The sequence below is a fragment of the Anarhichas minor genome, unplaced genomic scaffold, assembly GCF_050575085.1.
Source record: "Anarhichas minor isolate MPS153535 unplaced genomic scaffold, ASM5057508v1 ptg000010l, whole genome shotgun sequence".
NCBI lineage: Eukaryota > Metazoa > Chordata > Actinopteri > Perciformes > Anarhichadidae > Anarhichas > Anarhichas minor.
The window spans coordinates 7,086,296-7,101,252 of NW_027466456.1; the positions used below are offsets into that span (position 1 = coordinate 7,086,296).

General features: G+C 41.1%; 1 protein-coding gene across 6 annotated transcripts in view; it reads right to left on the reverse strand.

Annotated features, from left to right (window-relative positions):
• The window catches only part of osbpl9 (oxysterol binding protein-like 9), a 34,197-nt gene that overhangs the window by 8,386 nt on the left and 10,854 nt on the right, over positions 1 to 14,957 (reverse strand). For 2 of the 6 annotated variants that reach the window (XM_076087915.1, XM_076087914.1), the window contains exons 4-17: positions 13,258 to 13,334; positions 9,715 to 9,810; positions 9,148 to 9,195; positions 8,095 to 8,124; positions 7,950 to 8,000; positions 7,370 to 7,408; positions 4,290 to 4,383; positions 2,995 to 3,099; positions 1,775 to 1,934; positions 1,425 to 1,537; positions 1,129 to 1,247; positions 878 to 963; positions 583 to 763; positions 121 to 205 (exon numbers count right to left, since the gene is read on the reverse strand). In XM_076087915.1, the coding sequence (XP_075944030.1) occupies positions 121 to 205; positions 583 to 763; positions 878 to 963; positions 1,129 to 1,247; positions 1,425 to 1,537; positions 1,775 to 1,934; positions 2,995 to 3,099; positions 4,290 to 4,383; positions 7,370 to 7,408; positions 7,950 to 8,000; positions 8,095 to 8,124; positions 9,148 to 9,195; positions 9,715 to 9,810; positions 13,258 to 13,334 (1,284 nt within the window). The other 4 variants (XM_076087918.1, XM_076087917.1, XM_076087919.1 and 1 more) reach the window with 4 other exon arrangements.

Consider the following 14,957-nt stretch of genomic DNA (forward strand, 5'->3'; position numbering starts at 1 on the left):
AACCAGAGACCTGGTCTGCAAATTAGTTATGGCTAAAAGTCCTACATACACTGCATCGGTTGCACTGTATGCATTGTTCCTATAAGACAAAATCATAAAATAAATAGGATCCACACTTACTGGGTGGGTGGTGAGAGACCTGCTCTGCTACAAAACACACACTGTTGGATGAAGACCACGGTACTGGACCTTCTGATACCGTCTCCTGGAGGAGTTAAAATAAACAAGTTTTACCAGGTTACAAATATACAAAACCGGAAAAACTAGTTAATTGTTGTGACTGTGTAAATAATATAAAATTGAAAGGTGTTGTGTGTGTAGCAATGAACATAAAAGGAAACCAGTTTCACGGAATAAGAACAAAGTTTGTTCGATTTAGTGTTATTTGTATAACCAAATACAGAGTCTCAATGAGCTTAACAGGCCAACAACAAAACTTTAGCTAAAGTAACAGCTTGTTTTTTTTAATATGAAGTGGTACCTTCGTCACAATAAATCGGGCATAAACATGAACTTTTTGTAAAGATGTGTGAAAGTTTTGTTTCCTGCGACATTAACCTAAGGTGTAAAATGTGCTCTCACCGTGTGTGCGGACGGCTCCTCTGTTTCGCTGGGCAGATCCCAGTGGCAGTAGAAGACTTCCCCCAGGATTGGGTTGTAAGGTTTCTTGGCCACTGAACCTTTCCTCCCTGCATGGAAAGCTGACAGGTACCACTTTACCACGTGAACCATGCGCTCCCGGGCCTCCAGCTGCTCGGCGATACTAGCGGAAGTCACACAAAATTAAGTTAAACTACTTAATATTTTACCATCTGTGAATGTGTTTAAAAATCTGTGCGATGCCACAGCTCGCACCAGTGAGAGAGATGACCCTTACCTTACAAATACATCTGGATGTGCAAAGAAGTCTGCGTACATTTCTAACAAAGACCTCCTCTCTAGGATGAAAGTGGGCAGGACCACCTGTGAAACATAACGAAGGAGAACAATTGTACAACTGTTGCTGCGTGGGTTGTTCAATAGAAAGCCGCTTGCACGGATGATGTTGGCGAGTAAGAGGATGAAGGACCACTGCAGCGAGAGAAATACAGACTCATAACTAAGTGATGGTGGGTCAGGGGTCTTTACCTTGGTGAGGTCCATGCCCAAACGAACTTGAGAGAGAAGGTGCATGATGACGCTCTTGTGCTCCTCCACAGACTCGCCCTCTCCGTCATCATCGCGGTCATCGTGGCTGTCAAACTGGTCTGCAGACAACAGCAGAAGGACAGCATGACATTACGTTCCCCGTCTTTTCACGTCACTTTTTACCATTTCAAAAAACCAGATGTGATTAATAGTAATAACTGTATTACCATACCAGCTCAGTGTTTTTGTTGTTATACATTTGTGTGTGCGCCGTCTTGTGTGTTTTCCCTTTTTACCTGCATCGGTGGTGCCGTTGGACATGGACGAGTTCATGGACTCGGTGGTGTTCGGTCGTTTCATTGCCGTCGCTTCATTGGTGAGAAGCGAGGCAGCTTGAGGCCCTGAGGGACTGAGGAGGAGATACAGGGAGTTGACAAGGAGACAGGAAGCAGGCCAGAGAAGAGTGGGAGGAAATTCACAACAAATTGTGTCGTAAACCTCTCTTGACTTGATTTTCATTTCATTTCATTTTCCCACCTGACCTGCAAAACGCTATCATTAAAGTGTTGCTTTCAAGTTATTAGAAACAATAGATTCACTGTATGTGGTGCTGGCTGCAGGGGGAGGGGGGTGATGCTATACTCACTCTATGCAGTGTTTGGGGGAAGTGTTGCTCTGGTAGAACTCGTCAGCATCGTAGAACTCATCCTCGCTGGAGGAATAAGAGAAGTCTGGCACCGAGTGCGAGGGGAGGGGGATGTGAGTGGGGGAGGCCATGCCGCTGCTGGGGCCTGACGGGCCACTCCCTGATAGAGGAGGAAAGAAAACAACAAACTGTCTGTCATGTCAGCTCTCTCTTGCAGCATTTTCATTTCATGGATCAACTCAGTAAGGCTTCCATATTCATACACAGGCCACTGTCAAATCAACATTATGCTGTCCAATTAAAGCATTCCTTTCTGACCCGGGTCCAGCTGGCTGTGTAAAGTAACATCAAGCCGTCTTTAACGTAGTGACGGCTTCCTCCGCAGAGCATATTGACAGTGCTCTCGAGCACACAGCCTGCCTCCTTAGTGCACAGTGCAGCATTTTAATACTGCTGCCTCAGCACAGAACACAAACGTGAACCTTGCTGTGCTCTTCTACTTGGCTTTTTAATTTAATATGTTCGTTGACACAGCACTCAGGGTTGGAGTACCGTAATAATTCATGTTATCATTACTTTTGCTCTTTTGGTTGAGCTCTTGTTACATTAGCTTGTACATTAGAGGGTCGAACGATAAATAATAGTATTCTGATAAGGACCCACACTGTTCTTTCTCCAAATGATGATACAATCGTATGTTGATGTTAACCAGGATATGAGCAATGAAACACATTTATTGGAGTACAAGTAAGAAGATTTTCATTTTCAAGGCAAGACAAAATAAAAAGGTGAAGTTTGAAGTTGACGAAACAATGTCACCTCAAACCTCCTTCGGCACTTAATGGATCTTAAAGTATTTTATTTTTTTATTTATTCATTTTACAGTTGCTGTTTCCAAGGTCAACAATGAACTTTGAACGTTAACTTTAAGCCAACGTGGATGAAAAGTCCTTCAAATGTTAAGAAAAGATGGAAATATATCTAATAATTAATCCCATGAAAACTTCATCTGCCAATGAAGATCATGTTATATCACTGAAAGCACCAAACCTAATCCTAACCTAGAGCTAATAAATGAACATTGAGTATGTTGTTGTGACTATATCAATATGTCACTAGGGACTGTACCAAAGGACCAAACCAGGAATATAACTTCAGTTGCTAATATTTAATTTGGCTTGTAGTAATTAAACTCTGATGTGTGTGAAGTGAACTTTCACCTGTGCTGTTGGGAGTTGGGGTCTGCAGACTGCCCATCACTGTGACGACGGGACCAACGGACAGCGTGGAGGGGCGTTGGTCTGATTTACACACCTGAGAAGCGTCTTCAGCAAAAAGAGAGAAAGTAGATGATTTAGCACTGAAGCCTTAATATGAAGCAACATCACATTAAAAAACAGCAGCCTGAAATCCAGGAGGCTGAGACAATGATCCGAGACAGAAGCCTCCGCTGTGAGGGGGATTATTACGCCGTCTATTAAGAGGAGGAAATTAGCATGACCTACTTTGCATGGTTCACGTTCAGAGCAGACTAGTCACAGACATTTCACCGAAATAGTCCTGAAACTTTAGTCGGATCTAAATGTGTGTTCACACCGAACGTGAAGCCAAATTTTGTGTCGAGTTACTAGCAGCAGTTTACTGGCGTGACCATTTGTTGTTATTCGTGCCAGAGAGGAGGAGTGGCTTATCTCCATGGAAGCCGTTATCAACTAAGCTATTTATTTTCTCCATCAACCACGGAAGAAATAACCTCTATTTCTGCTTAGTACTTGTTGTGGAAGTCGCAGATATCGCAGGAAACTAAACGCATTCATAACATCATCCGGAGGAGCTTCGTGGATTTTATTGAGGTGTATCCACTGTGCCTAGCAAGCCACACGTCGGCTGCTTACTACAGCTGTATGAACCCAAAATAAACAGATTTTGTTGTGATTTAACTGCAATAAAATCCCGTAAAACTAAATTACACGGAAGGACAGGAATCTGCTCAAAACAGAACATGAATACATTCATTTTCAGAGAGAATTGGGTCGGAAAAATGAAACATCATCACATTAACACATGTGATAACCACAATAAATATCATGATACTTGACCATGCTGGAGTAGAGCCTCAACAGTCAGGAAGTTAACTTCTATCAATTAACATTCAAACACTGAAAGAACATTATGTACATTTATCAAAACCATGAATACTATCGACATTGTCTTTAATACCACAGGTTAACATAAGGATTTTAAATGGGACAGAATATTGACCCAGTACAGTCTTTGCTCTTGGATCAAATTGCCCAAAAAAGTATTTGTCAGCAGGCAAATTCCATAACACCATTAAGTGTGTTACACAAAGCAGGTCCAGAGATTAAAGTATGAACAACAGGGGGAGCTGTTGTCAGCCTCTCTGTGAGTAGTCGGGTCTGTGAATTCTACGTCAGCCTACATCAACATCAAGCACACGACAACACGTGTATAAATGTGTACAAGTAATGGTGAGAATGCAGATGTTTAGTACCTGTGGGTAGTGTGGTTTGTGTTGGCATCGTGGTGTTGACTAGAGGAGTGTCCAGAGGGGGTTGGTAGATCCCATCCACTGGGTTTATGGTGCTCTGGAGGGGAAAAAAACAGAAAAACAACAACACATCAGACACTTGCTGCAACAGCAGCAAACCCACGTCACTGCCTGCTTACTAATCTAAAATGTGGTCCAAAAGACAACATAATAACCCTTGAGATTAAAATCCAATAATGCAAAAGAGAGGTTGGTCATACAGGAAAACAACCTATTTCTTTACTAGCCTCAAACCAAAGGTACCCACATGCTCACCACAATGAAACACCATTTACATTTACATCCAAGCCAGGCGTCAATGCAAGCACTCACCCTCGACTGGGCACCAACTTCACAACGTGTGTATTGGTTATACATCAGCTTTAATGGTATGCCAATATAACAAGAACACTGAAATAAAATATACAACACCAAGCCAAGGCACATCAATTTCCTTTCACTTTGTTTCCAGGAAAGAGTGTTTCCAGGTTTCATTATCCAGATCAATATGAAACCAACGACACCGGTTGAAATCCAAACACCAGCAGCGCCTCTGGACCTCTGAGCAACCTTCCCGTCTAAAAAGGAATAAATTAACTCCACTGTGCCGCAGACTAAATCTGTAACTTGTTTTAACTCTCTAGCGTTTGATTTCCCTGTGGTAAAAACCCAGCGAGGACGTTCTTATCTGCAGTGGCCTGCTCTGTTCAGTGCCACCTTAACATCATGTGTCCATGCATTTGAATAGAGGCACAGACGCGCACACAGCCTGTTGGCTCGGTGTAATGGGGTCACCGGCACCAATGGCCCAACGGACGGGAACACAGATGACAGCACGAGTTAAAGCAAATCCCTTATCGACCCGTATTCCCCAACAACTTACCCTCGGGGCTCTTGGTGGCACTGAAATTAGATCTAATCAATGCGATGCTATCCTATCACTCAAACGTGACCTATAATCTGTGAGTTTTACAGGAAAGTTCTGATTCATTTGAAATCAACAGGAACAGTGAGTCAGAACATGACCTGACACACTGTGAGGGTGAAAACAGAGCAGCTGGTGTACCAAAGTTAGACTAGAATACCAGGAAGTAGACAACAGGCCTCCACAGTCCCATGATGCAACACTGTTAGATATAGACGATACTGACTACAGAGGAAGACTGTGGTGTGAAGTCATGCTTGTTTTTCTAAGGATGCCATTTTCCTCTCTGTCATACTCTAGGAATTTAGAAATGGACTCTCTGAACTTGTTTTTTCTATGTTTCCGTGTCATCAAAAGGCAACTTATGATCAGAGGAAATGTGAAGCAGAGAAGCTCACTTCCATTTGTTCACACTTCTCTCTCCTATCTTCAAGCCTTCTGCCACTATTCGCTCCTTTCTACTTCCCAATTCTTGCCTCGTCCACGTATATATACATGTATATATACATATATGTATATATATATGCACATCAATTATTTTTTACAGGCTTCTGGTGTGCTCGGTCTAAACGATTCCTGGCGGTGCCGTACTTGACATGCTGCTGGTTTTTCAAATAATTTAAACAAAAAGGTCTACAGTTCATTTATTATTTGCTCCACATTAAAAGGCATTCAGGCAACGTGACAGATGTTTAGATGTTCTAAAGCGGCAAAGATATCTTTAGTACGAAGCTTATGGCATATAAAAGAAACATGTGCAGTTGGATGTATAGACAGAGTTTATGATGTGCTATTTATACGATCTAATACTTTACTTAATGACAGATTAAGTCAGCTATAAGAGCAGCGCAGGCCTATGAGCTGTACCGGCCCCTCTGTGATTCTTGCTCTGAGGACCACACCGAAATTATTCCTTGTGTTAGTCCATTACCTTTTAAAGGTTTCACATTACATTACCTTCCATTTCCGAAAGCATAATGAAAGTTTTTATATAGATTTGTTTTCCCCTTGCAGGTACCCACTGGGTTTTGTTCATTGTAGGGTGGTCTAAGCTGTCGGTACATGATTCATTTGCCCTTAAGTCCTCACTTTTCTTTCATTTTATAGATGAGAGCTAGGACTGTTTGGAAAAAATGTAATTGGTGGCTGAAAGCACTGCATTCCCGAGCTGTGCTGCCTGGAAATCAAACCCCGCAAGTGAAAAGTCAAGAGGATAATGTATGTTTTGTTGTTACCTAATTTAAAAGTGTATTGTTTGACAGCCCGCTCTCAAATCACAGGGGTCAGAGTGTTATTTAAAATAAAGAAAAACCATATGTTTACTGCGATGGATTATAAATCAAATGTATGTTGTAATTCTTCACGATATTCACAACATCCTAATAAGACTGGAAACTAATCGTTCCCTGTAAGAACAGAAAATAATCTGAAAACTTATATATAAAATGGAAAATAATAGTCAGCAATTCAAAGTACATGTGATTTGTCGTAAAAAAAAAACAAAAAAAACATGCAAACCTCCGGGTATGGCGACTGACATGAAGACATCTGCAGAGCCAGTAAAGTGCTCTCTGGATGGTTCAATAAGCAGGCAGTGTACACGGTGAATCAATGCGGAATTAGTCGGCTAAATTAGTGGGTCGGGCGAAGTGCAACATTCCCTCACATACAGGCATGCAGACACACATGTATAGTCTACTTACACATACATATTCTGCCACACACACACACACACACACACACACACACACACACACACACACACACACACACACACACACACACACACACACACACACACACACACACACACACACACACACACACACACACACACACACACACACACAGTGTGAAAAGAATAGTTCCCCACCGATGCTAAAAGAACTTTAATCTGAGATGAAATCAGGAAATCATCAACTAAATCAACAGGATAGTTGTGGAAGACATGAGGGAAAGAGCTAGAGATCGAGCTTATCCCCAAATTAGACGGCATGCACTAAAGAGATCTGATTCATCTGAGTTTCTACAGTTGAGAGTAAATTAAGCAAGAAAAGAAAAAATTAACAGTTTGCTTGATTTAATTTTTTTTGTCATGGGCGGAGAATGTCAAACTTACTATAAGTCCGTTTGCGTGTTGCTGTTCGTTACTTTGGTCCTTAAAATTTTGAGAAGACAATGTTAGACTACTTGTGTATGAAGGTTGAGTCATTTCACAAAGCATCCTGAACATCTGCAGTGTGGAGAGCGGTGAGATCCGTCGCTCTCATCACACGGAGCTACAGAACATTCACCGACTTGCCGCATGCAGTAATCCTTTCATCACATGGTAAAATCCTCCATCATTTCTTTCAGCGTCAGCAACGGGATTGCTCTACCGCGCCAATCTGTAATCTACATGTTTCCTAGAACCTTGTTTTTTAACAAGTGTCAACTAACAACCCCATGAAGCAGAGGTGATTGCTTCACTTCCTGGGGAGGAAGGGCTGAATGGAACATGTGATGAAACGAGTACCGGGCTACACCCTAATCAACCAGCGACCCACATGGCAACTGTGAGCCGGGAACTACCCCCAGAGACACACACGAAAGGTAACACACAAGTGCACACTGGTGTGGTCTCACAAGAACAATGGCTATGGTGAAGGAGCAAACCAAACTACAGAGAGAAGAATCACACGGGCTGATAATGCGTTTACCTTGGCGATTTGCAGCAGTACAATACAGTGCTTGATGGACTCTACCATGCTCTGAAAGAAAAGAGACAGAAAAGGAATTCAAGAACTAGGAACTGACTTGTAAACTCAAAAAATAGGAAGGGAAATGTGTTAAGGTCTGACTTACACAAGTGGTCTCCTTCAAAAGGTCTATTTTCTGTAAAAAAAAAAAGAAAAAAGAAACAGACTGTAAAATCCAACAGTAATTAAAAACACAAAAGTTTTAAAAGCGTAGGCAACCAGTTTGACGGCAAATAAAGCAAAACTGGAAGATAACATCAAGGAAAATCTACAAAACAATTCCCCATACTGAAGAGACTAGTGAAGTCACAGTGACAAACAAGTCCAGGCGACCAAAAGCTACCATTCATCTCAGGGAGGAAGTGAATCACACAGCTGCTGGAAAAACACAAACGAACCCACAAACACCCTGAAACTGAACTGCTTCCTCCAACAAGGATAACTTGCTTTAAACTAACATTTAAAGTTACATAGAAAATGTATGTTGTGGACTGAATGGTCTTAAAAAGCCAGACAAAAAGAAAAGGAACTGTATTGTTAACACTAAACCAATTATGATCTGTAATTATTACATTTTGGTGCCACAAATGTGCCACATTAAGCTTCAGTGCTACTCTTACTGCGTCAATGTGTCGCAACTATTAGTCGATTAATCAACAGACAGAAAATTAATCAGTGACTATTTTTAAAGTCTATAAATAATGCAATTTTTCTGCAACTTTTTAAAATGCTGCTTTGATCATTTGATAAATATTTTAGACAGTTGATCAGACAAACGAGACATCTAAAGAAATCCTATTAAAGCTCGGGGGAATTATAATGGGAATATTATGGACTAAACGGTTAATCAATAATGATCATTATTCATTAGTTGCAGCCTTTTTAATCCTTCTGTTGGCTTTTCAAATAAAAAGGCAAATTCTTAAAATCAACATCTCATAACTTGACGGTCACTTCTGAACCGATGCAATAAGCTGTTAAATATTCTGACGGCTTAACAGTGACAAGCGGCTGATATCAAACGTCTGCTCTGCATGACACCGACAGCCATCGGCGCCGCGTGTCAGCCTGCTGCCCCTGCTGTTAGCCTCGGCTCTAACGACGGCGAGAACCAGAGAGCCGACACACGAGGAGACAGAGCCGCTCTGCTGGTACTCACTCTGCGGGCTTCATCCTCTTTGCAGTCCTTGATCTTGTCATCAAACAGCTGCGTGAGAGCGACAGCGGACAAGAGATGAAAAGGGGAGAAAAGGAAGATGGACAATAAGTTAAGATGGGTACACAGTCAAATGAGAATTAAAATGATAAGAAGGCGATTCTGTACACATGCTGCTGCTTGAGATGAAAGCAGGCTCCTCTCACCAATGAAGGACACGTGCAGATGTTCTGCCTTTGAGAATATGCTGCTGCTTCTTTAAATACATGATTTTCAGCTTCATCTCCATGCTACCACAAATCTTTAATCACTTCTGCTTTGTTAAAGTCAAGCGTGAGATCAGCAAGGAAATGCTCTCAAGAAGAGAATAAGAGGAAGGTCATGACACAGATTCCACGGTAAACAACGTATGATAATAATCCCTTGATCCATGTGGATTTTTCTTTCTCAAATGGACTACATTACCTCTAGGTGTTAAGCCAAACATGTGAAAGTGAGTGGCAGATATCCCACATTTCTAAAATCGACATGAACGTGTGAAACATTTGGTGTTGCTCCATTGAGTTCTACCTTTAACTGGTCGATCAGAATCTGTAGGTAGGCGTCGGCTTCAGATAGCTTCTTATCGAAGTCTTGAACACTCGGAACTAATCCCGTCTCTGCCTCCTGAGGATGGAGAAACAAACACAGCAAAGCATTAGTGCAGGCCTAACCAAATGTAAAAAAAAAAAAAGCCATGCTAGTATTTGCATATTCAAAGTAAAATACACAGGCGCGACCAATAATAATACAAGCCACGTATTCACTTATTATCCATTCACATGTCTCTGTCAGCTCCCGGTCTGTCGGCTTTGAAAACTGCCACACGAAATGGACAGAAACATCAACAGTTCAGGGGAATCTTCCAGCACCGTACTGTACCAGGGGAGATATGAATACTATTGTTTAAAGGCTAGCCAGTATAAAAGGCCAGCAGGCCTGTCTGTCTGTCTGACGGTGAGCGAATTTCAGGCTTCAACAAAACTGAAGCGAGGACCTCGAGACTGGAGATAATTTAATTACCGACACAGAATCATGTGTGTAAATGGGTTGAGGTGCACTCAAATTCATTGTTTGCTAATTAGCGTGCTTTAATGGCTCCATCACAAACAGAAACACAGACCCCCCCCCCCCCACACACGCACACAGAAAATCAGGCACAGACAGTTTCCTTACATAATATCCATTAAAAGGTAATTACTAGACTGGCAGAACAGACGTGAATCTGTCTGAGCTCGCCCGAGCAACAACAACCCAGCAGGCTGTGGCACAAAAACAGGAAGATGAGCAGATCAATTTACGCACAGACGTACAAAGACGTCCTTCAAAAATATTGAATAAAATCACCCCATATCTAATGCTGGAGCCTGTCACTAACAAGCACACTCAGCACCTATGACAACACAATAACACCTTTATGCCAAGCCAGACGAATCAGTAAGATAACTAACAGCAGCTACTCTGACAAGTTGCACGAACAAGCAGAGAGAGAGTAATAGTAACGCCGATGACTGTTAGAATCAAACAGGAGTGCTGTTAGTAAATCAGGCTCTTATCAAACCATGTTGGGTGCTACCGCCGCTTTGGGTCTGCTGCGTCGCACAGTCCCGGTTCGTGTGGCGGCTTTTCTTCCTGCTAAAGACGAGCTCACAGGAAAGTGAAGAAAAGCCATTAACAACCAAACGCTGTCAGCAGCAGCCTGAGGCCGTGCTGAAGTTTTAGCTGTAAAAACATACTATCTTTATAGCGAGCAAAGTCTTAGCTCAGCAGTTGAGCACTCGCCTAACTTCCTCAAAGGATCAAAGGCGCTCGCACTGTTTGCCTGACTGCAAAACAAAGCTGTCCACATGAGGTCCTGAGTGAAAATCAACAACAACTCTGATACAGATGTGAGTGACTGTATACTTCATCAATGTGTGTACACAGGTGGTCGGATGTGCACATTCCAGTGTGAGAAAATTCCTGTCTGCTTACTCGCACTACACTAGCAAATACCTCCAGTTAATGAGGAAAGGAGCTGCCATTACACTGCATTACTCATAAAGGTGTTATCATACATTACAACAGGCCATTGGAAATGAAACTGAGGTGGTGAAAACAAACAAATAATAAGACGGAGCCCCTATCATCGCAGTGAACGAAGTCTCAAGTTTTGTCAACACACACAAATAAGGGGAAGGTTTCTATTTTTTTCTTTTTATAGACAGAGCAGATAAGTTTGGCTGCAGAAACTCAGAGGCAGGTGGTTGTGTCTCACCACCTCATAGTGCTCACGTCTTCACTGTTCCTGCACAAACATCCGCACGTCCGCTATTTACAGCAGCTTGTGAGGTCTCACACACACTCACAGTCACAAACCCACTCTTCCACCCCAGACTCAACAAACAACACCCTTTCACCCTTCCTCCCTCTCGTTTGCAGTGTGACCCACTTTAAAACGCTGCTGCCCTGGCAGCGCACTGCAGCCGATAAAGTTATCCCTGCTCTGGTGCAGTGGCCCTTGTGTCTGTGTGTGTGTGTTGTACTTACTGGGTGCCTCGTTCCAATTGACATGCTGCGTTAAACCTGGTACATCTCCCCCTATCAGGCTATTTAGCCTGACACAAGCTTGCTTTTTTTCCTTTCTCTTCCTCCGTTATTCTGGTCTTCTCTCCCTACAGCAACAAACCAGCAGCTCTGGTGAAGTTATCCTGCTTTCCCTCCTCCTCCTCCTCCTCCACACAGAAAACAGAAAACAACCTCCTCCTCTCGCTCTCCACTGCAGTCTGCCAACATAAATCACAGCAGCAGTTAGCTTTCCAGTCAGCCTGGCTACAGCAGATCCTTCGGCAGCAGTTATCAGCTGAGCGTTTTGGTATGAAGGAAGGCAGAGCCGAGTTAATCCAGGACCCTCCTCTGGCAGGAAAGGCACACTTCCTCTCACGCAGGCAAAAGAGAAAACACACAAAGCAGCAGCAAGTGCTGACAGGGACAAGCATTAAGCGGCTCTCTGGTTGGCTGAGGACGCAGAGGCAGATGTTTGGTTGATCAAGCAAGCAGGTCTCGTATTGGTTACTGCAGGGTCACATGATGCTACGACAGCAGCACGCCATCACTGCATGGAGAGAGTGTGCGTGTGCGTCTGTGCAGCGAGCACAAGCAGGCACACGTAGCACATCAGAGGGATTTGCCACAGAGGGAGGGAAGGAAGAAGAAGAAGAAAAAGAGGAAGGAGGGAGGGAGGGAGCGCAAATGAAAAGGTTGGTCATGAGGGATGGAAAGAGCTGCACGTAGGTGAGGATGGGAAGGGAACAAGGAGTAAGGTTTGGTTTAGGGAAGGAGAGCAGGAAATGAGGTTGGAAACAACTGGACGGCTGAGACACACTTCGTCTCAACACTCATAATAAAGAGACAAAACAGGCTGCCAGCAGGTCAGCAGTAAATCAAACAGTCAAAACGAAGCCTGGTCCCGATGCCAGTCCAAAGCAGCTACTTATTGACAAAACATCCTCCATTTATGATGACATGAATGTCACCATTATTTCCATTTATACAGGCGAGACACATCACCAACTCTCAACTGCTCTGTTGAGCAAAGCAAACGGGTGTGAGCGATAAAAAAAGCGCAGATAACGAGACCTGAGATGCAAAGTCCCTTTCAAAGTCATTATATGGGTGTTGCAGTGCAGCATATGATTTATACAGCTTGCAAATACATGCAATCTGAGATACAGTAAAAATCAAAAACAGTGAATGCTTTGATATCCAGGTAACATATTTATCTTCACCTATCTTTTGCAAAATCTGCTCAACAATCCTCCGTTTTTGAATAATTACACAAGTATACTCTTCAGGTGTTACAAAGCCATGTTTGCAAATGGATAGTAATATGAAATGTAAAATAAATGTAGTGTAAATTTAAAACTACGTAGATGCTGTCAGGAATTTGCATAAACAGGCAAACAGCAACTTTTTGTAACTGTAGTGGAAGGATTAGAGACACAGACAAATAGAAACTCACACACACGCACAGACAGACATATATATATATATATATATATATATATATAGACAAACAAGTGCATGGTTACGTACTCGGAGCTGCAGGGTGTGACGGAGGATAGTTCCCTCTAAGGCGTGGATCCACTTCTCCCGCTCATCCGCATCTCGGGCTGAGGACATGAGCACACAGACAAACCCAGTGAGCCACATTTTCCATACAGCCATTACACACACTAATGAAACCAAGACAACACTGAAATGAGTACCAGTGACGCAGTGACGGACGCTGTGTATCCATCTAGAGATGATAGGTTTGTTTCTTTCATAAAAAAAAAATACCTTGATTCTGCTTAACCTGTTCAGGGCGGTTTCATATGTATAAAAGGCAAAAACTATAAGTGTTATTTTATGTATGAGAGAGGCAAACAATCTGCTTTACAGCTGAAGTCAACAACACAGATCACAATTAACGTAGAGGACCATAAAGATAAACTATTCTCGATGAGTTTATTACTTCCTGTCAGGAAATCAAATGCAGAAAGATATCTGAAAATGTCCTTAAAAAGAAAAAAGGTCTGCATTTTAAGTTATTGCACTTGAGCTGGAAAGAGCCAGGCTAACTGTTTCCCTCTGCTTTTAGTCTTTACGAGTTCCGACTGTAGCTTCATATTTACCATTCAGACAGGAGGGCGATATTGATCTTCTTATCTAACTCTCAGCAAGAAAGCAAGAGCGTTGCTCAAAACGTCGAACTATTCCTTTAAATTAGAGCAATGAGAAAGGCTAGTTATTGGCTGTGCAGTGTAGTTACTGTACTTAACAAATCTGAAGAAGCTTCGCTTTCTAAATTCTTAATTCAGAGCATATCGAGGGATTGGCGGGTGGTAACGAGAGGTCACGGCGCCTGGTCGTGCACCTCTGAAGTTTTGTAACTTGGCGCGTGCGATCACGTGACTGTCACAAATAGTTAACTGATAAAATCACTATTTACATGTCGAGGGATTATACAAAGGACACTTTGCTTTTAAATGCTTTAGAAACAGATGGTCTTGAAAAATTTTCAGTTGAGTATATATTTTGCGAGCCAAATTAAATTGTTTACGGGATATTCAACCTTTGTTTTCTTATAATGCATGTAATACTTGACTTCTTTCTCTGTAGGGGCGTGTACAAGGGCAATAAAGTAGTCCATGAATATGAGATACGAGTTTACAGACAATTACAATCCCTCCTGGTCATTGTGAATGATAGAGATATAGAGATATGCAGTATATATATATCTATATATATAGATATATATATATATATATATATATATATATATATATCTCTATATATATATATATATATATATATATATATATATATATATATAGATATATATATATATATATATATATATATATATATAGATATATATATATATATATATATATATATATATATATATATATAGATATATATATATATATATATATATATAGATATATATATATATATATAGATATATATATATATATATATATATATAGATATATATATATATATATATATATATATATATATATATATATATATATATATATATATATATATATATATATATATATAGATATATATATAGATATATATATATATATATATATATATATATATATATATAGATATATATATATATATATATATATATATATATAGATATAGATATCTATATATCTATATATATATATATATATATATAGATATAGATATCTATATATATATATCTATTAGTGCTGGGCAACGATTAAAAT